The 27,641-nt window shown below is 36.0% G+C and overlaps 1 protein-coding gene across 1 annotated transcript in view; it reads left to right on the top strand.

Annotated features, from left to right (window-relative positions):
- Positions 1-27,641, top strand: part of LOC145672682 (membrane metallo-endopeptidase-like 1) — a 173,744-nt gene that overhangs the window by 117,172 nt on the left and 28,931 nt on the right. The window contains exons 9-13 of the mRNA XM_081741850.1: positions 6,391-6,515; positions 13,895-14,081; positions 18,077-18,256; positions 22,673-22,779; positions 26,901-26,965. Of these exons, the coding sequence (XP_081597976.1) occupies positions 6,391-6,515; positions 13,895-14,081; positions 18,077-18,256; positions 22,673-22,779; positions 26,901-26,965 (664 nt within the window). The remainder of the gene's footprint in view (positions 1-6,390; positions 6,516-13,894; positions 14,082-18,076; positions 18,257-22,672; positions 22,780-26,900; positions 26,966-27,641) is intronic.

Here is a 27,641-nt window from a genome sequence, read left to right on the forward strand (position 1 = left end):
GTCGAATGAATGAATTTCGGCGTGCACTTTGGTGTAAATAACCTTACAGAAAGAAGCCGGTTCGTTGCAAAGAGCAGAACTGAACTTAGTAGGATTTGAGTTATAGTTTCAGGTGGCAGCGTAGGGTAGGGGTAACGTACTGGACTCACGAATAGTATAGGTTCAAAACGTACGTTCGAGTCCAGGTCAAGACACAGCTCTTTTTTCACAAAGTGATCGTGAAGAATCGAAGAGTGACTTTTGATATTAAACGAGCAATCCGTAAGAATGTGGAAGCAAATACCTGTATCATAATAGAGGCGATTTACAAATTTTAGTTGGGAGAGGGCAAATTATAGCTATTGGGGATACTAGGACAATCAGGAACACATAATTGGTCTGTAGTATCTACTTTTCATGTTATTGTTCTTAGAAAGAAACACTATACCTTTTGTTAAATATGTTTCGAATAGAGTAGCCGTTGGTGTATTGGTACCGTCCTAGACTTCCAAACAGAAAATATCGGTTCGAATTCCCATCAGGTACTATGTTTTTCTTATAAAACATTCGCTACCAACGTTGGTTGGAGAAGTTACAAGGCGATAATCCGAATAAACAGTGTGTGCAGTCTTCATCATACAGAGTAGTGATAAGTAGTTTTCATATTTACATTCGTCTCTCTTTCTCTCTATCCATCTTTCTTGACATTTACTTATCATGTCTTACATCTTTCTCTTTCCTTTCACGCACACACACGCACAAATACACACTCTATATCAAGGAAATAAGTAGTTTCTTTTTTTTCCTATGGGTTACCGAGTCTCAATCAGCTTGAGTTTTTGAGTTGATTTTGAGTTTAACGTCCCGTTCAGCAGCGAGGCTATATGAGACGTGGACCTACTGATTAACGGGGAATATGAACCAAATGACCTCCCGCCGGGAATTGAACCCGGGTCTGCCACGCCAAAGGCGAGTCTCAATCGAATCACTGTGTCACTGCGATGACCCGTTTCAGCTCTAGCGTGTTCATTATATCATTGCGAATTACAACTTCATATCCGCAATAGGTGGAATCGAGAGTAGATATTCAGAACACACAAATATTTAGAAATGGCTAAAAATGGCCCCCTTTTGGGTTATTTCAAGAAAAATTTTATTGATATTAATTTCACACAAAATTCGTTTCTATCCTATAATTCTTCAATTTGTTTTATCCACGTATGAAATGCGAAATATGGAAAATTTGCTACGTTTATATTGAACCAACATCCAATTTTCCTTTTAAATATTTGTAACATTTCATTATCATACAATTTCGACTTTTAATGTAGGCTCTTACTGATAGAAATTTAGCAGTAAAATAGGACTCATTAAATTTTTGTTTTCGTCTTTTTCAATATTTTCTTTTTTCTTTTTGTCTCTTTTTTTTTTTTTTTTTTTTGTTCAGTTTGCATTAATAGTCTGGAATGGAAAGTATGACCTACGCTACCTACTAGGTTTATTGTAATGTATTTCAGATCTGTACGTTTAATGAACACTATCGAATTTGCAACCGAACAACGCGGAAAGACAGGATGTGTGTTAAACTTTTGGCATGATTCTAGATGTGTATCGGAACTTTTCAGTTTCAATGGAAATTGAGTACTTAATTTGATTACCAAATTTGGTATTCATTTTGAAAATGATTTAATGATTTTTTCAAGCATCCTCTACGTATTTATTTGAATAGTTCTGACAAAAATAAAAATAAAAATGTTATTTCTATATTACTGTTGGATTTCTGGAAACGAAACTTTATAATGTTAGGTTCTTTTCTTACTACGTTTAAATCCAATATTTTTATCTGTGTTCCCTTTTCTTTTTCTTCTTCTATCTCATTTTCTCACTCTGTCTCACTTCCGTACCTCTAACAAATATCTACCTAGGTATTGGTTTCAATTTTTCATTCATATATGTTTAAGTTTCTCTCTACATCAACTTATGAATTTCGTTTCGTCTCATTTTTATTCTTTCACTTTATTGACACTAATACATGTATATTTTGAAATTAGAATTGTGCTCATGGTGTTACTGATTTTAATATGGGAGAGAGGAAAGGAGGATTAAGAGGGGGTCTCTCTACCAGACACGATTGTGGGATAAGAAGGTATATATTGGATGGCCTACTGCAAGGTATCAGCTGTCGCTTTTTTATGCGGAGTGTATAAGTTCAGTGATTTACCATGAGTATAATCAATCAGAAGTGATCTGTAACGAAGAAATAGCAATATGAATTGTTAAATCTCTTTTAACAAACTATCGAGATCTGAGAGTCAACAAACGTAACACTTTCTGGTACTGATTACCTAGAAACCCTGGTAGCCAGAATTAGCACGGGATAGGGGACTTATATATTTAAAAAAATGACAATCTCAGCAAAATGCAGTCTTTTAGTGTGAGAGAAAAAAGAACTTAAATCTCTCGTTTCTAGTTCTATTAATCTTGTAGTTGTGAGTCTGTGTCAAAATTACTGACAGAAATAAGGACAATGAATTATGATTACTTTGTAGAATATTCCACTTTATTATCACAAGAATTTCATCTTCCGGTTTACTTAGTTATGAAAAGTTATAGAGTATATTGCTATACTATGTAAAGTATGTGTACTGTCGCTAATTTCAGATGACAATCAGAAACAGAAGGATAAATTACATTAACAGTTTTCTATTAAGGGGGAAGTATAACTACTTTTATTTTAACAATTTTTTGGTTTAAAATGTTTGTTCGGGTTCACCCCGTTCCCCCTCAACGTTGGATACGGAATGCAAGAACATGTTTAGATTTTGATTATTGATTCCAGTATATTTCAAGCATCATTTCTCGGTTCTAGGCCTGTGCGATAGGTCGATATATCGATATCGATATTGTCACATATCAACATTCGATATCGCAAATATATCCACATCAATATATCCATATCCTAAATTTTCGATATTGATCTTTTGGGGGACCAAGGCATAGGGGGCCCTAAGACTTGCGATGGGTGACGAAACAAAACTTAATTTTTACAATAATGTCTTCCAATGACAATTTCTTTATTACCACAAATAACAATGTAAATAAATCCACTTGCAAATTTGCAATATTATATACTGGCATTTCTTAGGCGCCAAAAATTTTCTCTTCCCGAAAAAGAAAGAAAGAAAGAAACACCTGTCAAAAGTGCCTCGAACTTTGACCTAGAATTTATCATAAGAAAGTGTTTTTGTTCCTCTCTCCTCATTTGGTCTTTGAGACCGCTCGTTGACAAAAACTGCACGCATGACCGCTATATGCAGACATGCTCTTAGGCAGAATCAGAGAATTGGAATGGAAACGAGTTTTCAATAATAATAATAATAATAATAATAATAATAATAATAATAATAATAATAATAATAATAATAAAATATAACAATTGGGTTTACAATTGGGGTCTCGTCTGTTTATCTTGCATTGGAGGCCCGCAAATCTACTACAATAATGGTGTTTCTTAGTCTGTGTTTGTCTCTCTTTCCATTTCCTGTGCTGTTAGGCATTTATATTAAACCTTTACATTATGTAACCTATTTTCTTATTTCCGAGTTTGTTTTTTAAAAGGAAAGAAACTGCTTTCCTCTTATATCTATTTCTTACCCTTCTTCTTGTTTCGACTACTTAAGGAAGATCATTTTGTAACTTTTTGTGCCATTCATTTCCCTCAGAATAATAAAACCGTCATTCTTAACAATTTACTTTATTCTCTTTCTTGCAGTTTGCCACACTAATATATTTGTAACAGAATTGAGGTTTAGTCCACAGTTTTTTGTATTCTCATCCAAACAACAACCGAGCTTTTTGGGTTGCTTACTATTGCAGGAAAAGGAGAATTGAAGGTGATAATGCAGTTTTGGAGTCGTGTGTATATAAAGTTTATAAATAATAGAAATTATATGTTTTAGCGCATGAGTATTAGTGAAATTTGCCTACCTCTCTCTCTCTCTTTTAAGAAAAAATTTGGTTAAAATTAACAAAATTTACCAGATCAAAGAGCATATTAAGAACTCTGCCCTATTTGTTGCATGATGGTAGATGGGTATGCAACAATAAAAGTTCTGTAATTAATGCCCAACCACGAATAAACTACTAAAAAGCACTTAAAGGAAATGAGTGCAGACTTTAATTTTCAAGAATAATTACAACAGTTTTATTTTCGAATGCTTATTTTTTAAATATTCGCAATATTGAAATTTCTCAACTTACGTTTTTCGCGTTTTCGAAAAAAAGTCGGTTCCATTATAGTAAAATTAACCCAATACAAAGATTTTTATTTATTTATTTATTTATTTATTTAATGGACACCTATTACAGGAAAAGAATATTCCCATTTACAATAGGCTTACATAATTACAAGCTTTATAAATCTTCCCAATTTTTTCAATTTTTCCGGAAAGAAACCAGAAAAAAAACTGCTTTTTACCAACAGGTTCAAAATTTCCGGAAATTTTACAACACAACGTGTGATATGGTTCAAGTGAGTCATTGTTCACCTTATTTCAAACTATGGACCGTGTTTATGTGTGGTAGACGCCCAAAAAAGCGTATGATCCGCAGTGTCTCCGCCCAACCGTGAAACATAGCGGCGGCTCTGTGATACTGTTCGCTGTGATATTCTGTGCTGACGCTTACCAGTTGCACCAGCTCGTCATTCCGTCATTATGTCGCCAAGTATGAACACCTTCCAAGCTCGACCAGTTCCCGGGTCTGGTCGATTTTGGAGTCAGGAATATGACATAATTTCATCCTCCACCCTTTCTCACAAAACTGATGCACTGCACGGAGAACGGTATAATTTTCACTTACTACTATTCACGACCGCTGTGACTCCATTCCACGATACATCATAGTTTCTTTCAAGACCGAAAGTTGGTCCAACGCCATATTATGCTTTAAGTTGATTTTTTTCAGGTATTTCCATTAAATTTATAAATATCTGTACACTACTTGGTTTTCGGCAAAGATGTTAAGTTTTTGTTATCGATTACATTTTATTCTATTAGTTTTTGTATATTATTGTATATACAATTTATGTTTTGTATATTATATAATTGTAGATCACATATTACACCTCGTACATGTCAGATTTTCAGTTTCCATAGGCCAAGTGCATGAAGTTGATGTCAAATCGCTCATATATCTCACATACAAATAATTTAAAATTAGTTTTAATTCCTGAAATTACATATTACTATTGCTAAAACCTTAAAAATAGGTTCGCAATCTACCTTAAACGTGACGGGATTTGTGACGTAAAAGGCAGTTAGAAACTTCTGGAGGCATGTCGAACGGAGACCTCTTGTCTGGGTCGCAAACCCCAAACAATTCTCATACATGAAAACTACTGAATGGCCTTAACATCCACCCAGTTCCTCCAAGAAGTAATTTAAACTAATGCAAGTCTTGGGGGCGTAGATAGCGTAGCTCAGAATTAGAAACATGGGAGTAGAAATTCAAAGATAAAATTCGACAACACAGAAATAATTTAGAATAAGAATTTAATGAACTGATCTTGAATGACTGAATAACTACAGAGCATGATGTGGACTGGTATGACTTAAAGACTAGAGAAGACAATGCATAATCACTTACTTTTGGTAACGATGACGAGCAGAACCTCTGATGGACAGAATGACGGAGTGACAAAACTGATTATGAATAATTTGACTCGCAGAGTTTCGACGTCAAAATAGAACTTCCCATACCCGGAAGAGAATCCGGTAGTATTATGATTTTTCCGTCATGTCAACATTCTTGCACATTCTTTCTGAGTCTTCCTAGTTTTAGAAGTCATAGCCGGTCATTTGCATTGTAGAAGTCAAGGCACTCTAAAGTTTCCATTGGATTATGAATCATAAAGAATATTCAAACTGCCTCCACTTCATACATTGCCTGTTTTATACACATTTTAAAATTCAATTAAATATTTTGTTTCATTACATTGTGGTACACAATATTCCCTGTGCTTTAATTAAATATTTTGTTTCTTTGGTGGTTGAAACAAAAGCGTGAAAAAAAATAAAAAGTTAAACCAAAACCAAAAGGTTACATAAAATGATAATAGTAATAATAATCAATTCTTCTTAAAATATTGACCCATAAATTATGAAACACCCTATATGTGATATGAAGTTCCCTATACGTAATACATGATGTATAAAATGAACGTCCAAATGAATAAAAGAAAATAATGCTTGATTTAAATTTTAAAAATTGTTCTGAAATATTGTCCACATTGGATTATCCTGTATATAAAAAGAATATTTTTTTGTTAAAATGTTTTATTGTTTTACTGTTTTATTGTTTTAAAATGTTTTATTAATGTTAATACTATGTTTTATTGTTTTCTGTTTGCAGATTGATTGGAGAACCTTGATTCACGAGCTGTTAGGACAAGCACCGCCTGATGATATGGTCATTCAAGTTTACCACAAAGATTTATTTGATAATCTCTTTGATAGTTTGAAAAGCATACCTGGCAGGTAAATATTTCTTGTCTCTCCCTCTTTATATAGTGCTGTTTCAGTGTTGACAATTGAAGACACCTGTAAATTAAGACGTTATCTTGCAAAATTATATATCAAAAACTTGAGTTTATTGACACTATGAAATGTCCTTTAGTCTCCGAAAGCAAATAAGGATTTGTCAAATGAAAATGTATTAAGGTATATAAAATAAAACTGCTTCAATTGTATAGGGAACAGCTGAGAAAGTTGAAGCACCAGCAACTATTTACAAGAATTTACGAGGGAATACTTCTGTATTAAAATTATTTACGATATATTATGTATGCATGACGTGACCAAGAAGCAGCAAGAGAGCTAGAAAACTACTGTCAGTTTGTGTTTCTGTCCAATAGGAACATGTGACCTGTCTAGAGAAGTTATAAAGGTGTCCCCATACGAAATAACCTTTCATCTGTTCCAATTTCCCTAAGAAGGGCTGGAATATCCACCTTCAGGGGTGCTTTCAATTGTACCAAGCCGCTGCTAGCGCTCTTCACTGGTGAAACAATAGATGATCTCTTAAAAGACGCACGTACTGTTTTACTTCTACCCGACAAAGTCGGTTGCCTGTTGGAGTTAAGGTTCTATAGCTTAGATCTTGCATACGATGACTTTATTTGTAAGATCTACTCATCAAATATCTGAAGAGTGAATGTTTGGCTGTAGACGTTACTTACTGGTTTGAAGTTTAACATCCCTTGTCGTATGTACGTAGTATCCATATGACCACAAGAGAGGTCGTGGTTCTGGACGTATATAATGGATCGTTGCCTCTCATGAGAACCCAAGATCTTCCAGCAGGTGTACATTGGTTGCCACAATAAGAAATTGCTACCTTCTTTTAGACTTCAGAACAAATATGCGAATGAGACTGACAAGGACTAGCATCTCCTTTTTAGTTGACATACCTTTTAGGCGAAACAAATACTGTATTTATGCTCATCCAATACTAATTCTAGAATTTCTCAGATTCTTCATGCTAACGAGGAAACCGATTCAAGTGTGACACGAAATTGTGGACGAGTTATGTTCAAACGAAGTCCTTTTGTGTACAATTAAACCCATTAGAGGGAAAAACCCTCGATCTCAACCGTTCCGGAGATATAGAGGAATAAGGGGAAGGTTGGTGCTCCGATATTTTGCGAATTTTCGGCTATGTTGCGAGTGAATATGTTTGAAAATTGCATTGAAACGTTAAGAAAGATGCACCGGGTGGAATAAAAGTGGTGTTGAATGTTGAGGTGAGTGGCGTAGCTTTTACCCGGGGCTGGAAAAAGAAGGAGCTTAAGGAATAACAAACGCCATTGGTACGAAGAACAAAATTGTGTGATATTACATGCTAATATATAATGTCGTTAGTTCGTAAAAAATGAGAAAAGGTAATATAAAATGTATTAATTACATTGCTAAAGGAACAGAGACGTGATTGTGTGAACAAAAATACAATGCTATATTCTGTGCAAAAGTGCTATAGAAAAACAAATTAAATAATATGAATCATAAACACATATTGTTGCAAACATAAGTACGAACGACTGCAAACGTAAGTTGAATTTATTTTCAGTGCCCTTTAATTTGTAGCACAAGTGGTCATTTTGCAATTGAGGCTCCTGCGGACCTAAGGTCACTTACCCTCGAAAGGACTCACGCTTACGATGGTTGTGCCGCTATATGAACCATACTCCAGTCACGTAGCACTACCGTCTAAAGCAGAAGACGGCGCCCTGTCCTTGGCTGCTCAAACACGCAATCGTAGAGTTCGGACTCACTATCCTTAATTAGGCTCGCACTAGCTCCATCTCGCGCGCTTGCTATCCTCAATGGGGCTCGCACTAGCTCCATCTCGCGCGCTTGCTATCCTCAATGGGGCTCGCACTAGCTCCATCTCGCGCGCTTGCTATCCTCAATGGGGCTCGCACTAGCTCCATCTCGCGCGCTTGCTATCCTCAATGGGGCTCGCACTAGCTCCATCTCGCGCGCTTGCTATCCTCAATGGGGCTCGCACTAGCTCCATCTCGCGCGCTTGCTATCCTCAATGGGGCTCGCACTAGCTCCATCTCGCGCGCTTGCTATCCTCAATGGGGCTCGCACTAGCTCGGAGTCAGAGTCTTGCTCGCATTCAGTAGCGCTAGTGCTCTGTCTCAATTGTAAAACTCAAGATCAGGGGCCGTGAGTTTGAATATGTCTGGTCTGCAGGGAATAACAGCAATATGCTTAATTAACTAAGTGTTTCACTCAATGAAAGAAAATTTCTGATATAATACTTTCATATATTCGCATTCTTAGTTGGGCTTACTGATAATTGCTTTGGTACAGTAGTGATTTAGAACACCTAAACAGTGTAAAAGAGACAGACAGACAATGAAAATAAATGATTATGAAAACTAATTGGAGAAAGGATTAAAAATATTAAGAGAATAGCCTGTGTAATTAGAATTTATCTACCACAAACACCATTTCGATTGAATAGCGATTAAACTTTCTATTAAGTTGCGAACCATGATGGTGAATGATTTAAGTTCACGAGATTTCACTTAACCCAATTGCAGGAATAGTTATCTGCTACGCATTGTTGCCATACCATTGTTATAAAAAAAACTAACTTATGTCTTTAAAGTTTTGACAAACCACAATACATGTACAATACAACACACTCGCGAACAGTGTTTCTTTCAGAAACTATGTTCCGGGGGAGCACACTTCATGTTCTGGGAAGCACTGATGGTACTATTCTATTTATTATTATATTATAGACATATTATTTTGGTCTCCTCCGGGAGGGGGCAATCTCAGAGCTCCGGGGAGCAGGGCCCCCCTAAATACATGTCTGGAAGAAACACTGCTTGCGAGAGCACCCTAAATACGCGTATTAAGACGTAAAACGGTCCATGAAGTAGGATATTTAGCCGGTTCGTCAGTTCGAGATGACTTCAACACTTCTCGAACACTACAAACGTTGTTCATGGCTTTCTACAGCTGTAAGGACATGCTTTGCAGAAAGCAATTGACAGTTGCATATCACGACTCATGGTCCCCTAGAGTTTGTTTAATTTCATCGTAGATCTGCTCGCACCTTTCCCTTGGAGGAAGAAAAACTTCACGACGGTCCTTTGCTCCTCTGGACTGAAGCTTGCTGGAGGTGCTACCATGTTCACTTCTGAAATGAAGAAGAAAAGGATGTTAGTATCATAGAATATTGCATTTTACAACATAGTCTATTCAGATCCTGCCCTGCTAATTTCAGCTTCCTAGCTCAACTTTTTCTTGGTAAGAATCAATCTTTATTAGCACCCCTTCGTATCATATTTGCCGCTCCGTCAGTAGCTCATTGATATGTTGTGCGAAAGTCACCTATACTGTGTACATTGAAGCCAATGAACTAGCTAAAAATCCATGGTAATTATGATTTTTATCTATGTGATCCTGCTAACCCCTGAACTACGAAATAACAGAGGATGAAGAAAACATTCAACAGAGAGCTACTCTTGCAGATTTCATATATCTTTCCTTACTCTTAGACATCAAAGATGACACGTTTACATCTTTGTCCATTGCAATTTTCCTAGTCATAATAGTACCTATCAAAATCGAATTTTTCAGGAGAAGCGAATCTTTGAAAGTTTTTTTTTTCAAGAACAAAACCTGACTTCTACAAATGTTTTTATTAAGTCTTCGTCTTGTTTAATTTTTTGCAAAAGGTCCATTGGGATAAAACATTCCCTTACATACAGAACAAGATATTTTATCGCACTTTTCATCATATAAGATCCACTTATATTTGCCTTACCATTGTTTTTGAAAAGAATGCTGATCAGGTCTGCTTGTTTCTTCAAAAGCAGTACTTGTATCATATCCACCTGAAACCCTGTCTGTTGATGGTGTAGTATCCAAAGCATTTTTTCATTGGCAAGGAACAATTATGTCCAAACGATTAGATCAAACAAAGAATTCCCAAACTTGAACTTTTCCTTGTATTTAAAGGTATATGATAAATGATAGCACGTAGCAGTAGTGATAAGACAAAAATCTTTACTGAGTGGCTGAAAAATGCGTATGGGTTCACCACAGGCTGCCCGTACGCATTTGTATTAGTGCTATTAAAATTATTCGGATAATTATTCTACAAAGATAAGTGATAAGTCTTGCAATATTTCCACAACCCAAACATCAGGCGCGTTTATGCGTGGTGATCGACAGTAACTACAAGGTTTATCTGGTTCAAGAGGTAGTGTGGCAAGCAGACTTGGAGGACACACTTCGTCAATATCTTCAGTCAGTTTTAGTTATAGTGACCATGAGTGCTCAACACTATCTGATACGTGAACTGACACTATATGAGCTCGATCTCAGGCATGAAGCTGACGATACCAATCCAAACCATTTGTCATGAATCATAGCACAGCAACTTACTGGTTTCAGGAATATCGTGGTTGTAAAAATGTCGAAAATCAGCCAATTTCCGATCCCTCCAGGATAACTGATTCTGAGATCATAGGGTACATCATTGAGGAAAGTCCATCAATCAGCACTCGACGATTGTCCACATGTCCCAACCAACCCCACATGGCCCAATCCACTGTAGTGCGTCACCTTCACAAACTCAGGAAAACCATTAGGAGTTACCCCATTGTGCCACATGAGTTGATCCCAGACCAGGCTCAGAGAACAGTTCGTATGTGCTGACAACTGCTGAAAAATCAGCATGATGTGCATTTTTTGAAACGGATTGTCACATGCGACGAAAAGTCAGTGTTTTCCCTAAATCCGAATGCGCAAAAGCAATGGTTGAGCAAGGGCCAACTTCCAGAACTGATAGTCAAACAGGGAAGTTTTAATCATAAAGCCATACTCTGTGTGTGGTTTAGCTATGAGGGGATAATTCAGTTCGAGTTCGTTCCTAACGGTTGTAACATCAATGCCAACCATTATTTTGAATAGTTGAAGCAGATGTTTGCTGTGCTACTCCAAAAAATCTGCATTAATGAACCGAAAGCATGCCCTTCTGCAACAGAATAACACAAAACCACACTCGACTCAAAAATAAAAAAAAAATGCAGGAACTTGTTGGCATCGAGCTTGTACCACACCCGGCATATAGTCTGGACCTTGGCCCTTGGCATTACCTCCTGTTTCGACCTATGTCACAGTTACTGAAATCATAATCCTTCACCAATCAACAGGAGGTGGAAACAGCAGTGACTGAGTTCTTTGTCTCTAACCACAAGAGGTGCTATTGACATGGAATCGAGGAACTGGCAGGGAGGTGGCTGCAGGTAGTCCAACACGAGGGAATATACTTTAAATGTTAATTTGCTTCAGGTATTTATGTACCGTGTAATGAGCATGAGATCGGATGAAGGTATTTAATGATCACCATCTGTGTCTCTATTTATAAGAATGTCCGAATACATTCAAATGAAATTTGAATATTATAAATAATTAGTAATCTTTTATTATCCAGAATAAAATAAAAAATAAAGATTTATTTAAGTCAGTAGAGCCAAATAAAGTAAAGTGTAAGATTTACGTTCCTGTAAACGTTTGTCTTATATCAAAATCTCAGTGACTCTTAGTTGATACTTGTTGGTAAGACACGAAAACATTTGCATCAAAACATGAATTTTTCATCAGATTTGAGTAAGTTGCGCCCAGCACACAAAGGATATCAAGGAATGCTCTGAAAAGTAAAGCAAGGTACTTATCGTCTCAAGTTGTTGAGAGAGAAGACATACAGATGAATATTTATGTAATGAAAATAAAATGAATATTTATTTAATTTACCAATATCCACTATCGCTTCACGTTCATATAATCCACCTGTCTGTAGAAGCATTTAGTGCTGGAAGTCATTATACTAACGGCACAATCAGACGATAATTTTTCCTATTAGAATGCAGAATTCTGTTGTAACTTCCTTATAAAAAACTTGATTATGATGAGGCATAACTTAAGCAGTAGACATAGCAGAAAAGGTCCTTCCATGTCGTTTTCTTTAATTTATAACAAATACTATTTAATAATGGTTAATCAAATGACACAATTAAGTCGGTATGATCGTAAACAAACTCACTAATTGGAATTGTTACAGTCTATTGGCCCTGTACACAAAACTTGTATCTTTTCAAATGTTTTAAATGCGACATATAATTGAATAAGCATTACTCAGGACAGAACTATCATTACTTAGTAAGCAGATAGTTTTTATGTGAATATGTGTTTATGTGTTACACTTGACCCCACAACTAAAATAAGATGCCTAGACCATTACAAAGGCTTTTTAAAATATACATAATTACGGTACTAGAGACCGGATGTTAGGCAAAATGCCTATTCTTTAATATTAAAGATATGATTAAACATAACGTTTTAAAGTTTACATTAAAAGTTATAGTTTCAATTTAAGCCAATTTTATTTCGCCTATGTCGCCTCTTCCTCCCTAAATAATTGCTTTAGTGCCTAATGTTGCTTATTCTATGCATTTTCTTCAAAATAAGACTTTATCGGGAAAAATATATAGTTTAGTGTTTTGAGACAGGATTCTGACTTTTCCGAGAAATATAAGTGCTGTTTGTAGTAATAAGATGCCGTAAAACTTCGGACTGATGTGTGTACTGATGAAGTGATGTAAAACTTTGGACTGCTGTGTGTACTGATAAAGTGTATAAAATTTGGACTGTTATGCGTAGTGATAAAGTTCTGTATAGAATGTATTCACGAAATATACATGGAATACAAGTCAAGCTTCGTTTTTCTATATACCGTAAAAGAAGATATTAACAAACAAGTATGTTTCTATATTCTTCGAACATTATCTATGACGAATTTATTTTTTAACTGTTTTGAGTATTTATCTGCATTATTTCGAATTATTTTAGTGCCTATTTTTAAATTTTAAGTGCCTATTTGAATTCCTATTTTCCAGGTTTTTAATGCCTTAACATCCGGTCTCTAGTAATTACTGTAAAAGAAAACGTAGGTTAGAAATAGAAGATTTGAATAAGTTCAAACCCCTATAGTATGTGAAATATTTCCCTGGGACATACTAAGCAAGTCAAGGTTCATCATTCCAAGTTTGATAATAATAGAATCAGTTCTGTAGATCACGTTCGTAATTGATTTATTTTTTAATGAGGAATGTAAAATCATTATTACCTAGAATGGGTCTAGTTTCAACAAAATATTGACACTTCTTAAATTCCCAAGCTGGGAGCTTATTAGAACTTCTTCATATACCTTGTGTACGGGAATTTGGGAGAAAACAAGTAAGATATTTTTATATTTGAAAAGAAGTCCGAAAATTCTGTCTTTTAACTGTTTGTTATAACTTCTAAACTGTATTTATTTTTCTTTTTAGGACCATTTACAACGCTTTGTCAGCAATGTTTGTCCGTGATATCTATGAGAGTGTTGTGAAAACTAAAGATGCTTGCAGTATACATGAATATTGTCTTCAAGTAACTTCTGGTCTAATGGAGGAGGTTGCTTCTGCTTTGTACCTCAGGAGTTTTAAATCAGATGAGTTTGAGATCTTGACAAATCACGTAAGCGTTTGTGATTTTGTTTTATATTTTGTTGAAATACATAATTCGAGAAGTTATGGACAAGTAGCAAGAATAAAAATTTTGCTAGATAATAATAATAATTTCACTACAAATGAATATCGGAATTAAGTGTTTGATATAAGGGGGACAAAGCTCAAGAAATATAATGTTATTTAATTATGCATTTACATTTTTATTTGTCTACTAGCTGAAATGTCTGTTCTTCGTACTAGAAGAGTAGGTTTACGAAAAATATTTAGCCTTGAAATGCCCATTGACGCAACTACTCTTCCAAAGATTTAAACCTCAATACTTCAGCCGCTAAATAAGCTAGGAAGATAATCTTGATATCAGGATGTTCCTGAAGGAAGAAGCTTTCCGCAAATATGCATTTTATGTATGTAGGAGGTACCACGGTGGAGGGGAGGGTAAAGTTCGTGTTTTTTTTTTGTTTTTTGTTTTTTGACCTCAGATTATTTTGGGGCCATTCCTCCCCTGAAGGTACACTCATGTCCAAAATGATTGTCGCATATCTATAACTGTCTTCTTGTAAGAATATAATTTGATAATGATCTTGCAGGGTACTTTTAATACTGATACTATGTGTATAATTGAGAAATGTATATTTGTGGTAAATTTCATAGAAAAAAGAATTATAAATACGAAAATTAGAATAAGTAAAACAAAATGTTGCTAAATGCACAAGAAAGTTTTATTTTCGTTTTATTGTTCTTATTTACTGCTCTTTTGACATGAAATTTGCCATATACATATCTTTGCCGATTATACACATACTAACATTATAAGAAATACCGATCGGATTCGTACTCCTAGAAAAACATATTTATAGACATGCGACAGTAATTTTGGACATGAGTGTACACTTATAAAAATTGGAATGTGAAGCAATGAAGTAGTCCACTACATGGTAATACCCTGTATGTATATTTGTTGCTTATATGGGGGAGAAGGGGGCAAAGTTGACCTATTTTTTGAGTTTCCAGAACTCCCAAACTCTATTTTTTCATATTTTAGAACTTTCTCGTTTCTTCTTCTTCTTCTTTTTCTACGAATAGGGCGAAAATCAAGGATGTTATAAAATAGATCTGCCTATACACAAAATCGTGAAGCCATACGTCAGAGTTTCGCCACTCCCACTCTGCCCATTCCAATCCAATAAGATCGCAATGTTTTGAGCCAACTTCATAACGGAAACGTGAGTAGCCAATCAGACTCGGTGTGCTGACAGATGTTTGGTTGTTTTTTTTTTTTTTTTTTTTTGGCTTCATATAGTTAATAGGATGAAGATACATATGGACAGATCCTCTATTTTATAACAGTCTTGGCGGAAATTGCACAAATCGCATCGTTGGAATCTGTGTTCCATAATCTTTCCAACGATATATCAGTCATGACTCTGTGATAATTAAGGGGGTCACCGGGACCCCCAATGTGAGAGTCTACGATTTCGTTCAAATCCCTGGCGGGCATAGAAAAGTTAAACCTTTTTCTCCCCTTAGTGTACACATGTATGATAAAAATCCATAACATACTCTATCGTGGCCTCCTACTACACTTTAATCAAAGGGACATGATAGAAACTCAGGTTGAGGTAGGATCTAACTACTTTCAAAAATTCATTTCAAACTGTTCAACAGTTGTCCCATGATGAAATCACAAGTAGCTGACAACATCGCTTTAAATGTGACGTAAAAAAATGTAGAAAACTACCCCCTTCTTCTCTTAGAACAGGAAATTTCAAAAACGCTGAGACAAGTGACTCGTTTATTTTTAAAGAAGAGTTTATATACCGATTTTTATCTTCCTAACTTGACGGATTCGTGAGATACAGATTTTTGCATATATTTGGTCCCCGACTCCCCCTTAGGATACTCATTTTAATCAAAGTGACGCGATAAAACGCCAGTTTGAGGTGGTAAGTACATTCAAAAATTGATTTCAAATGGTTCAGCCGTTCAGCCTAACCAACTTCTACTAACTATATCAGTTATACAGGTTGGGGCAAATAAAAGTGGCCCGGACGAGTGGATATGATTGGACGTGAATGTATGCACGGAACCACACCACAGGTTCAGATCTTAGTGCGGGCTGTGTCAGTCTGAGTTGAGCAATGCACAGTTGAAGATGGTACTCAGAGTGCAGCAGAGGGTGATCGTTGTGGAAAGTTACCTGGCTGCCCACCTCGCTTACCTGATCTGTACGTGTGCAATTACTTTTTGTGGGGAACCTCAAGTCTTAAGGTTTATCGCAATAATCCTCATAGTCTTCAAGAACTACAGCAGAATATTTCTGATGAAATTGCAGCAATCCCAGCAGCCCATCTTCGATCTGACTTTTGCAAATTGATTACCAGTGCCCAAAAGTGACAAGAAATGAATGGTGGTCATTTTCAACATCTGCTATAAGCAGGTTAGCGAACTATTGCCTTTCCTTTGCTGTGTTTCTTTGTACCCTGGAACTCTGTTCTCCGGGCCACTTTTATTTGCCCCACCCTGTATGTACACTTCATGGATTACAGTAAATACAAAGCAATAATTAACACTTCTGGTCACAGTATATACTCTTATTTATTAAAACTAAACTACAGTGTAATGGTAAACTTAACATTATCTTCATCAGACGTAACTCTCAGCTTAGCGAAGTTGTGGATATACTGCGGAAAATATGAAATCAGCGATAATGACAGCCAAGGGAGTACGAAGGATTTTATTTCGGGACGTCCAAAGCTTTTCGGAGGGTCCAAACTCAATATGAGGATAAATTATATTAATTCGTAAAATTGCCCCCAAAATTAGACCAAATTTATAGAAAAGTTGGGATTTCGGAGGAAGAGGGAGTCCGGACCCTCAGAATCCATCCCACGCGTACGTCCCTGATAACAGCAACCCATAGGAATGCAATACAAACTTTTAATGAGATATTTTTAATAAAATATTCAATTTTAATTGAAAATCGTAAAATAAGTAACCAAAATCTTTTTACCAGAATAAGCATTTTAAGAGACCCTGTCACGGCGGAATTAAAATACCACTAATTTTACAGTTATTATATGATATTTGCAAATAGATAAAAGATAATCGATAAATGGAACAAGAGCTCGCTAGACATTATTTTGCACGTGGTAACGTTATCACGACTCACTTATCTGCTTTTATTTCTAACCATTTGGAAAATCGGCATTTATTTTCGCGTTTTTATATGGCTACAAACGGAAAACTACTATGTGAATCTTAATAACGGTACCTCATGCAAAATAATATTGTCTAGAGCGCTTTTGTTCCACATTTCTATTATCTTTTATCTATTTGAAGATATCACATAATTATTGTAAAATTAGCGGTATTATAATTTCGCAGTGATTAGGCTTCTTAAGTACTATCAACCATGGTTAAAATGGCTTTTAGGGTGTGTACTACGAAGCACAGGTTTCTACATACCTTTTGAAGTGTGGAAAGAAATCAGCATTAAAAAGAAACTAGCCTTGATTTTACGGTTCATTTTATAGCAGTATTATTTTTTTCAACGATAGTTCATACCTATTCCACATACCCTAACAAAGAACCCTTTGCTATACATACTATTTATTTAAACCGGCATTTAACTAAATTGTACGGTGAAGTCACTGGTACCGCTGCTTGCGGAGAACGTACCGTAAAATAAACTCTTACTTTTTTAGTGTAAAGCTATATCTCATATGTTGATAGACAATTTTAATCTCGAAGGGAACAAAAATAATATGTATCTCTTAAATTTTACGGAATTATTATATATATATCTATAGTTCGTTCGTGTCTTAAATAAATTGAAAACGTGTTCCATAATGGTGACGCTCATAATTTAAGATAATTTGGCAAGATAAAAATTAGATACTTTTTTTTAAAATCTCATAGTACGTGATTGGAATTTATTGCTTTCTAAAACATTGTTCTTTATTATAATATGCCTTTGTTGAATAATTGTATTTGCAATTACAGACAGAAAACATCTATAAGGAAATTATCAAGACCTTTGATGAGGAATTAAACACTACAGAATGGCTGGGTGATTATTCTCGCTTGCAGGCACGAGATAAATTAAACAGAACATCAGTAGATGCTCTCGGCGGAAAAGATTATTTTCTGAATGATACAGCAGTTGATGCTATATTTGAAAAGGTATTTGTATATTATTAATATATTTCTCTTAATATTTTTAATTTTACAGTATGGTTCAAGGATGTTATAAAATAGAGAATTTGTCCTTACAACAATATCTTGAAGCCATACGTCACAGTTTCGCCACCCCTACTCAGCCCATTCCGCCCAATAAGATCGCGAAATTTTGAGCTAACATTCATGGCGGAAACGAAAGTAGCCAATTAGACGATGGCGGAAACTAGAGTAGCCAATCAGAAGTGCTGATGCTCGGTTGTCTTTTGGCTTCATTGATTTAATAGAATGAAGATACATATGGACAGATTCTCTATTTTATAACATCCTGGTATAGATCACGGTGCATCTGTACCTGCACTATTTATTATTGTCCACGAGACGAGGATAGATATTTCTCGAGTCTTGTGGATAACAGTATTTCATCCAAGTCCCTGTCCTCAAACATTGTTTTTTTCATGATTCATAGTATAAAACTTATAAATTGATAAAGCGATTATACAAATACAGTGAAGAGCATTTATCAATATTTACAGACGTACATTTTTTTTGTGGGACGAGACGGGAACATCTCATTTCTCGTCTTGTAGGCAGTTCTACCGCGTTCTTGGTTTTTCAATCCATTGTTCTCTTTTCTTTGAAATTAAAGGCAGGGGTACATTCACGGGGGCACCGGTTCTGGATCTCCCCCCCCATCAAAAAAAATCTTCGTAGCTCTTTTAAAATAATATATGTGTGCTTTGCATGCACTAGGAGCGCACTCATGGGAGTCCACACGGTCCGAACACTTCAATTTTTCTACTTTGGACCTCCCCAAGAAATGTTTCTGAATGCTCTCTTGTGAACAGGCATTACTTAGAATACATAACAGAAAATGTATTATTTACAAATTAAAAGACATTTAAATAGACGTAAAGAAACAGCCAGTAAAACTAAATTAAACAATTAAAAATCCTTGTTCATTTCAAGGAAAATGGAAAAATGTGTCCACATATAAATTAATGAGTTGTTAAATTAAGATGGAGATATTCGACACAAATAAGTACCCTCATTCATTTTGCCCTCAATAGGGCCGACCTCACCTTCCTTCCAATAAAGATAGTGAGGGTAACGGCATTAGTATTATTTTAGGGTAAGGGAAGGACATCAATAATATTTGAGGGTCCGTAAGAGGAGGCCAGAAATAAAATTTGAGGCTGAGTAGGGGAAGGGCATCAATAATTTAAACCTCCCCTACAAAGAAACCGTGCATTTAGAGGTGAGACAACAGGGATCATATTAGACAGGAACCATGTAGGCAGAGCTGTCGTAATGAAAGGACGTGTTTGTGAGAAGTTTCAGGGAGCACTGAACAGTGACAACATGGGGATAGAAATTCAGACCTGGCGTGCAGTCGATTGTGGTGCGGTCGAATGTGTATGAAGTGTCTGAGAACTCAGTGTGACCAACCTTCTTTGTCTCTTATGTATTTCATGGGAATTGTGATTGCTGTGTTGCTAGTAATTGGTGGGGTGGAACTGAATCCTGGACCAGCCACAATAGATGATGTGTTATCTAAGCTTGAGGATATGGACAGTCGAGGCATTTCTCTTCTGTCAACATCCTATAAAATCCTTTCAAATATTCTATTAGCAAGACTGACTCCATACGCAGATGAAATTATTGGAGATTATCAGTGCGGATTTAGACGAAACCGATCAACTATCGACCAAATATTTACCATTCGACAAATACTCGAAAAAAAGTGGGAATACAATACCCCGGTGCATCAACTATTTATTGATTTTAGAAAGGCGTACGAATCGGTTAGGAGAGAAATATTATACAACGTTCTTACAGAACTTGGAATACCGAGAAAGCTAATTAGATTAATTAAGATATTTTTAAATGAACCCCAAAGTAAAGTCCGGGTAGGAAAATTTTTGTCCACGAGCTTTCACGTCAAAGATAGCCTGAAAGAAGGAGATGCGTTGTCGCCATTATTATTTAACTTTGTTGTGGAATACGCTATAAGGAAAATCAAAGATAGCAACCAGGGCCTAGAGTTGAACGGTATTCACAGGTTATGGCATATGCTGATGATGTAAATTTAATAGCAGATGATAGGAGAACAATAGAAAGAAATGCAGAGATCTTATTAAACGCTTGCAGGGACATGGGTTTAGAAGTAAATGCAGAGAAAACTAAATATATGGAAGTGCGTCGGGACCGTAATACGGCAAATTATAGATGCGTTAAAATATTAAATAATACTTTTGATAAAGTGGATAGTTTCAAATATCTAGGATCAATATTAACAGAGGAAAATCACATCCACGAAGAAATTAAATGTCGACTAAAAGCAGGGAATTCGTGTTACTACTCGGTTCAAAATCTCTTGTCGTCGCGAATTCTGTCGGGGAATTTGAAGCTTAAAATATACAAAACGATAATCATGCCTGTTGTTTTGTATGGCTGTGCAACATGGTCACTTACTCTGAGGGAAGAACATAGACTGAAAGTATTTGAGAACAAGATCCTGAGACGAATATTCGGACCCAAGAGGAACGGGAATGGGGAATGGCGGAAACTTCATAACGAGGAACTACATAATTTATACGGTTTACCAAACATTATTAGGGTCATCAAGTCTAGGGGGCTTAGGTAGAAACTCTTTCAAAGTCTTGACTGGAAGACCAATCGGAAAACGACCATTAGGAAGACCTAGGCGCAGATGGGAGGACAATATTAAGATGGATCTCGCAGAGATTGAAATACAAAGTAGAAACTGGATGCAGTTAGCTAAGGATAGAAGTCAGTGGAGAGCTTTTGTGAACGCGGCATTGAACCTACGGGTTCCATAGGCCATAGAGTTAGTTAGTTAGTTAGCACAACTACTTGTGATCTGGATAAAATAATAGAAAACTTGACTGATGAATTACGTGTTATCAGGAACGAAAATAAGGAACTTAAGCGACAGTTGCAGGAAACAAAGAAGTTGATTGATAAGCTTGAGGACCACTCCCGCCGCAATAATCTTGTTTTCTACAATATTGGGGAAGGGGAGAAAGAAAAATGGGAGGAACTGATAAGGGAATCCGTTGGGGAGAAGCCGCAAATTAAGCTTAATCGAGCTTAATCCGATGGACATTGAAAGATTACATAGATTGGGTAGGGGTAGGGATAGACCCATAATAGTGAAATTTGCGAATCACAAAAGAAAGGAAGAAATACTAAAAAGTGTAAGGGAACGCCTGTCTGAATAGTAGAGGACTTTTGCCATGCTACTCGTGCCATTAGGAAAGAACTAAACACTTACCGGATTGAAGCAGTGTCAAGGGGTCAGAAAGCACGACTTCAGTATAATATGCTCTACATCGATGAGAATCCTTTCCGGCTAGATTTTAAGGAAAATAGTAACAACCAGATGTCCTTGAGAGTGCAACATGATAGTGAAACTAGACTCTGAAAACGTGCCGCGGGCAACATCACTCATTTCGGCAAATATTCGGCCTACGCACTGTGGCGCATATCTTATTATAACTGGTTTTATTTATAGGAATGCTTTTAAATTTGATATATTATCTTTTAATACTACCCAACTTATGTGTACAACTTTTCATGAAAATCCATGATGGTCACTGGGAGGGGGTGGTTGAACTGTGGAATGACTCTTTGTATTTCTAAAGAAATATAAGACTTTTCTGGGATCACCCTCGTATATTAATAGGAGGATATATTTCTATGTTATGAAGAGATTTTGTCGAACAATATTAACCTTTTTGTTTCATATGGTTATCCTAAATTTAAAACACACTGTAGAATTGCGATTTGTTTTGTAATCTAACCTATGGTCATCCTCATTCGGTATTCCCCTCAGTTTTCTCCAGACGAATGTTGATATAGTACCTTAAAGCATGGACTCGACCCGTATGCACCCATTTCTTTCCACCATTGGTTGTTCATAGCTGATGATTTAATTCTAAGTTGGCTCTTGCCGTCTGAATTTGGAAGTTAGATGATAAATAAATAAACAAAATTTTCTCCGTCCTTAAGAAGAATGTGAATTTCCATGTTTGAGGTTAGAACGTAGGCATTTTTGCAAAATGTTTTTTCAAGTTGATCACCGACAAAATAGACTGTTTTTAAGTTGCTTTCACAACTGAAGTTTGTAATTTCCATGGCACAAAACTCGTTCGGTAAACTACCATTTCTTTCACGAAGGAATTCGATTATATAGAGATTTCATAGCACAACGCTACAACATCAAAAGGAAAAAAATGCGGAAGACTTCAATATAAATAACACAAGCATTAAAAAAACGTGACACTGTTCTATAACTCCTAAAAGATCAACACACACATTGCAATTAAGTTTTCATTTGTTTTGTCCTGTTTAACAAAATGGCTGAACAAATTATACATATTAAAAATAATATTACAGGTAAACATCGGCAAAGACTTTCTTGAGAATTCGCTTACATTACTGCGTGAATATAGAAGAAGGATGTACGCTAAAATTCAATATGTCACAGAGGACCAACCGCAACTGTAAGTTTTTCTTTGAAAGTTTGAAATTTATTACACTTTTTCAGTTTTGTTCTGATACGAACAAGAGAAACTAGCAAGTAGCCATTAGGTTTTCATAATCTGTTTCGCACCATATTTAGAAGTTGATGTATATAGTCATTGTCAAAGGGCTGAGCACGCTACTGATTTTTTCTAAATTTTCAAAATTAAATACATAGTATCTTAGAAAATCCTACTTGTTTGTTGGGTTTGTTTTGCAAAATTAATATCTTTGATCGCATAAGGAAACGATAATACACTGTCCTGTTTCCACTGAGACAGATTTATTGAAGAAGTTTGCGTTCATCAAAGTGCCGAATCTTAGCCTTGATAAGAGCTTTTGTTTGATCAATTTATTCAACTTTTGTGAAGCTGTGATCAATTTATCCAACAATTTCGAAAAACCTTCCAAAGATCTTCTGTATTTGTTGGCAAGTTTTCACGGACTCTCATGTAAAGTTCATCTCACAAGAGCTTGAGGCGTAGCAAATCCTGAGACTGTGAAGCCTGTTCTTTCTTGCAGATAATTACTGCATAACTTGGAAGAATGTTTTGGATCGTTATTCTGTTGTAGTACAAAGTTATGACTCAAAATCTGCGTTCCTTATTGAATTATTGAATTGCGTGCCTAACTTAAATGTTGTGATGCGCGTTTTTCTCCATTATTCTGTTGATTTGAATTAAACCACTAACTTGTTTGCCTATAAAACATCCCTACACAATGACATTAGACCCTACGTGTTATTAGTACTTCATGCTGGAAGGAATGGTTTCTTAGCTGCAACCACACTCCCAAGATCATAAATCTTCAGGCTTCGGACTACCGTTCTACCTGATACCGATTTCGAACGACTCTTCCGTAGTTCTGTTGCTGCTTCCGGAGCAGTTACGTTAAACATCTATTCCGTTTGCATATAGTCCTAATTAACTTGTTTTGACAAGAAGTTGTCATTTCTTAACGACTAGTTTGTTTCTGTGCAATACTTACACCAGTTTGTGGCTATCTTTGAAGAGTCCCAGGCATTGCACCGACTGCTATCTACAACCATTAAACAAAATAGCTCTCTTCTCTCAAAATAACAACTCGAGTACATTATGCGGAACTTACGCTAGTTTTAGACGGAAGCATTTATCGTAGCAAACATCGTATCATCGATATCCTACCGTGTAAAATACCAAATGCAATAGCATTCCCCATGCTATGACATATCCTATGACATTTCTTGTTGATAGAACCTGTTCTATTTCGTAGCATTTTCCCCAGCATTTCTGGTCCGATTGTAGCGCCGTGGTGTGTGAAAAAGATTTTGAGTCAAATATCCATACTCTTTGTTTAGTGTGGGAAATTAAAATGTAAAAAAAAAAAAAAAAGAGTTGGAGTAGGGATACTATCATTATACTAATTGAAAAATATGGGGAGTATCCTTGTTTGTACGAAGTTAAAAGACCTTTGTATCATAATAAGCATATGCGAAAAAGGGCTTTAGAAGAAATAGCGACTGAAATCTCTGTTTTTAGTTTCGGAGCCATAATTGCGCTTTTCTCCAATGATTTGTTTGCTACGTTACGACAAGATCCTTATCAAAATGCAACCATGTAAAAGCACCATATACTTTTGATGCCATAGAATATTATACGAGATTTTTGGCAGCACATCTGCTACGATAAATGCTTCCGTCTAAAACTAGCCTTAGTTCAGTTTCATTCTACATTTTATAACACTTGCACGTTCTTTATACTAATTTACTAATTTAGATGGGTGAAAGCAGCACGTTCGAATGCAATATATTCGCACCCAACTTCAACTATATACGACACCATTGAAAAGCATACACACACACACACACACACACACACACACACACACACACACACACACACAACTGTTTGTTGTAATAAACAGACAGCTAGGATAAGAGTTCGCACAAACCACGAGATGTCGTTAAACTGTTTACTGCAAAGCATAATGTAACCCAATGTAAGTAGAATCATATATTTTTGTACCCGTATATGAACAACGTTGTTTATTTTAGCAAACGAGACAACTAAAATGTTTTTTGTATAAATGCAATGTCTTTTACATTGAAAATTCTGAAAAATCAGTACTGTGCTTTGACTTTTAACAATGACTGTGTTTATATACAGTGGTGTACACATAAGTTAATCAAGGGAGATGAGCGTACAAGCTCCTAAATTCATGTAATTCCAGGTGTTTGTATACAAATCTTAGTATGTTAAGTTTATTTTTGCATATCTAGATTTCATTTCGTATGTCCCAACTTGTAAAATAAAGACCTGGCACTACAATCCGTGAAGAGTAATGCCCTGGCTCCCAACACCAATATTTCTGGATTCCTAGACTAGAATTTACTTCCGTCTGCATCATTGTGCTGGATCAACATCGACGTTTTAACTAAAAAAAAAGTCAAACCTGTAACAAAAAAGGTATGAGTAAATAGCTATTTAGTTAGATTGAAACACCGTTTTGGCATAAAATATTCCTAAACCAGTTCCTCCTTTCTTTCCTCGTATTTGTGCTTGTCAAAAGGGCTCTTCTATCTAACCAAATGTCAACTTATTCATACTCTTGGCGCACCAGGTTCGATTTTCAAATTGAATCTGCGATACTGATTCAGCACAATGATGCAGACGAAGAGCAGTCCTCGTCTGGATTAGTGCCAGGTACTTCATTTTACAAGTTATGGCATATGATTTATTTACGTAGTTAACCTTCAATAAGAATATCCTGCGGACTAGAGAAAGTTTCAAAAATTTTATGATAAAAATAATTCACAAAATACAAGGGTAAGTTATAAGTCTTTCAATATTTACACAAGCCAAAAAGTAGGCATGTGCATACGTAAGTACAAGGTCAAACTGGACTAAGAAATAGTATGGCAAGCGGACTATTTAATATGGAGGCCACCATTCTGTCAGTATCTTTAGTTAGTTTTAACGCAAATGACAATGAATGCTGAACATTGTCTCTTCTTACTGTTTGAGTTCAAACTTGGGCATAATGCTGCGGCAGCAACCCAAAACATTACGCGAAAGCAGAAGATGCAGTGAACTACAGTACACCAATTCGCTGGTTCCAGAAATTTCGTTAACTTGTAAAAATATCAACTCCGACTGCTCCAGGATAACTGATTGTGAGACATGGGATTCACCATTGAAGAAAATCCATCCAGCAGCACACGACGATTGTGAAACCAACTCCACTTATGCCAATCCACTTTGGTGCGTCACTTCACGTTGTGACGGGGAAACCATCAGGTGCTGCCACATTGTCATGTGAGTTGAACCTAGCTTAGGCTTAGAGGAAAGTGGATCTGTGCCCATAACTGCTGAAAGATAAGACACGTGTGATATGAATTTCTTGAAAATGGATTATCACTTGTGGCGAAAAGTGTTTTTTTTTTTTTTTCGAAATCCGAATGTTCAAAATCAGTGATTTGGCAAGGGCCAACTTTCAGAGTCTATCGTGAGACATGACCTATCGTGGAACTACGAGTGGATAATTAACTTCAACTTCGTTTCTAACGGTCGTACAATCTATGCCGATCTTTATTCTGAACAGTTGGAGTGGATGTAGGCTGCACTACGCCAAACACGTCCTCCATCGGTGAACTGAAAGCACAACATGATAACACAAAACCACACTCGGCTCGAAAAATGCAATAACAATGCAAGAACTTGTTGAAATCAAACTGATACCACACCCGGCATATAGTCCGGACCTTGTCCTTCGAATTACCACATGTTTCGGTCCATGGCACACGAAATCCTGAAATCACGATCCTTCACCTACCAGTAGGAAGTGGAAACAGCAGTGACAGCTCTTTGTCTCTAAGGACAAAAGGTGCTAGCGAAGTGGAACCGAGGAACTTTCAGGGAGGTGGCTGCAGGTAGTCCAACGCGAGGAACTATACTTTAAATGCTAACTTGCTTTCATTACACTGAATTAAATTCAGATATGTTGTGTACCAGAATATTGTAAGATTTATGACTCATCCTTGTATTAATGAAGTGAAATGTATACCTTATGTTTTAATTTTTCAACTTTATCTTTTAATATTTATGATATCACCTGTATATTCCAGATGGACAGTGTTTGCTCGACCATTTGACACTCATATTACTACTATATATGACTTAAATTTGAGCTGTAAGTACCTTTTTGCTAAATACATATTATTTTCTAGAAAAATAAATACATACGTTACTTAAGAGTCAAATACGTGGCGTAGCACAATTGAAATGGAATAAAAATTATTGTCTCGATTCTTGCTCTAGGATTTATTAGCCTAAGAAATGATGATTACGGCATGACTTTTTATATTCACTTTTATATACGAGTGAACTTATCTATTATTCTAATTTTTTTTATATAAATCTTTGACTTGAGATCAGATAGGTCATTTAGGGAGAGCGAAGGAACTCAATTGCACTCTAAATTTAAAAAAACACGCTTTTTAATAAATTGTGCAATAAATATAGGCCTACTAATAAAAATGTGAAAGTCTTTGTCGATAGACAATCTCTCCCTCCTCCTGCCAAAACTTGAAGTGATGTTACTGTTTCAAATAATATATTTAATCAAGTAGTGTAAAGAAGGCGTATTATCTGTCACATAAGTTTATGCATGTTTTCCGCGGGACAGTATCTTTTGTCCCTTGACGCGATCGAAGATATGAGAAAATCAGTTCGCTTAATGTATTTGGCCTTAAAACTTTTAAAGCTGTGGATCCTGGTAAAACAACAAAACATATTACGTTTGCAAATGCAATTTACACTACAAATAATACGGATAGTGTGACAAGCAGGGAAAGCAGAGAAACTGT

Source organism: Thermobia domestica, chromosome 2 (genome assembly GCF_964235325.1).
Source record: "Thermobia domestica chromosome 2, izTheDome1.hap1.1, whole genome shotgun sequence".
NCBI classification, from domain to species: domain Eukaryota; kingdom Metazoa; phylum Arthropoda; class Insecta; order Zygentoma; family Lepismatidae; genus Thermobia; species Thermobia domestica.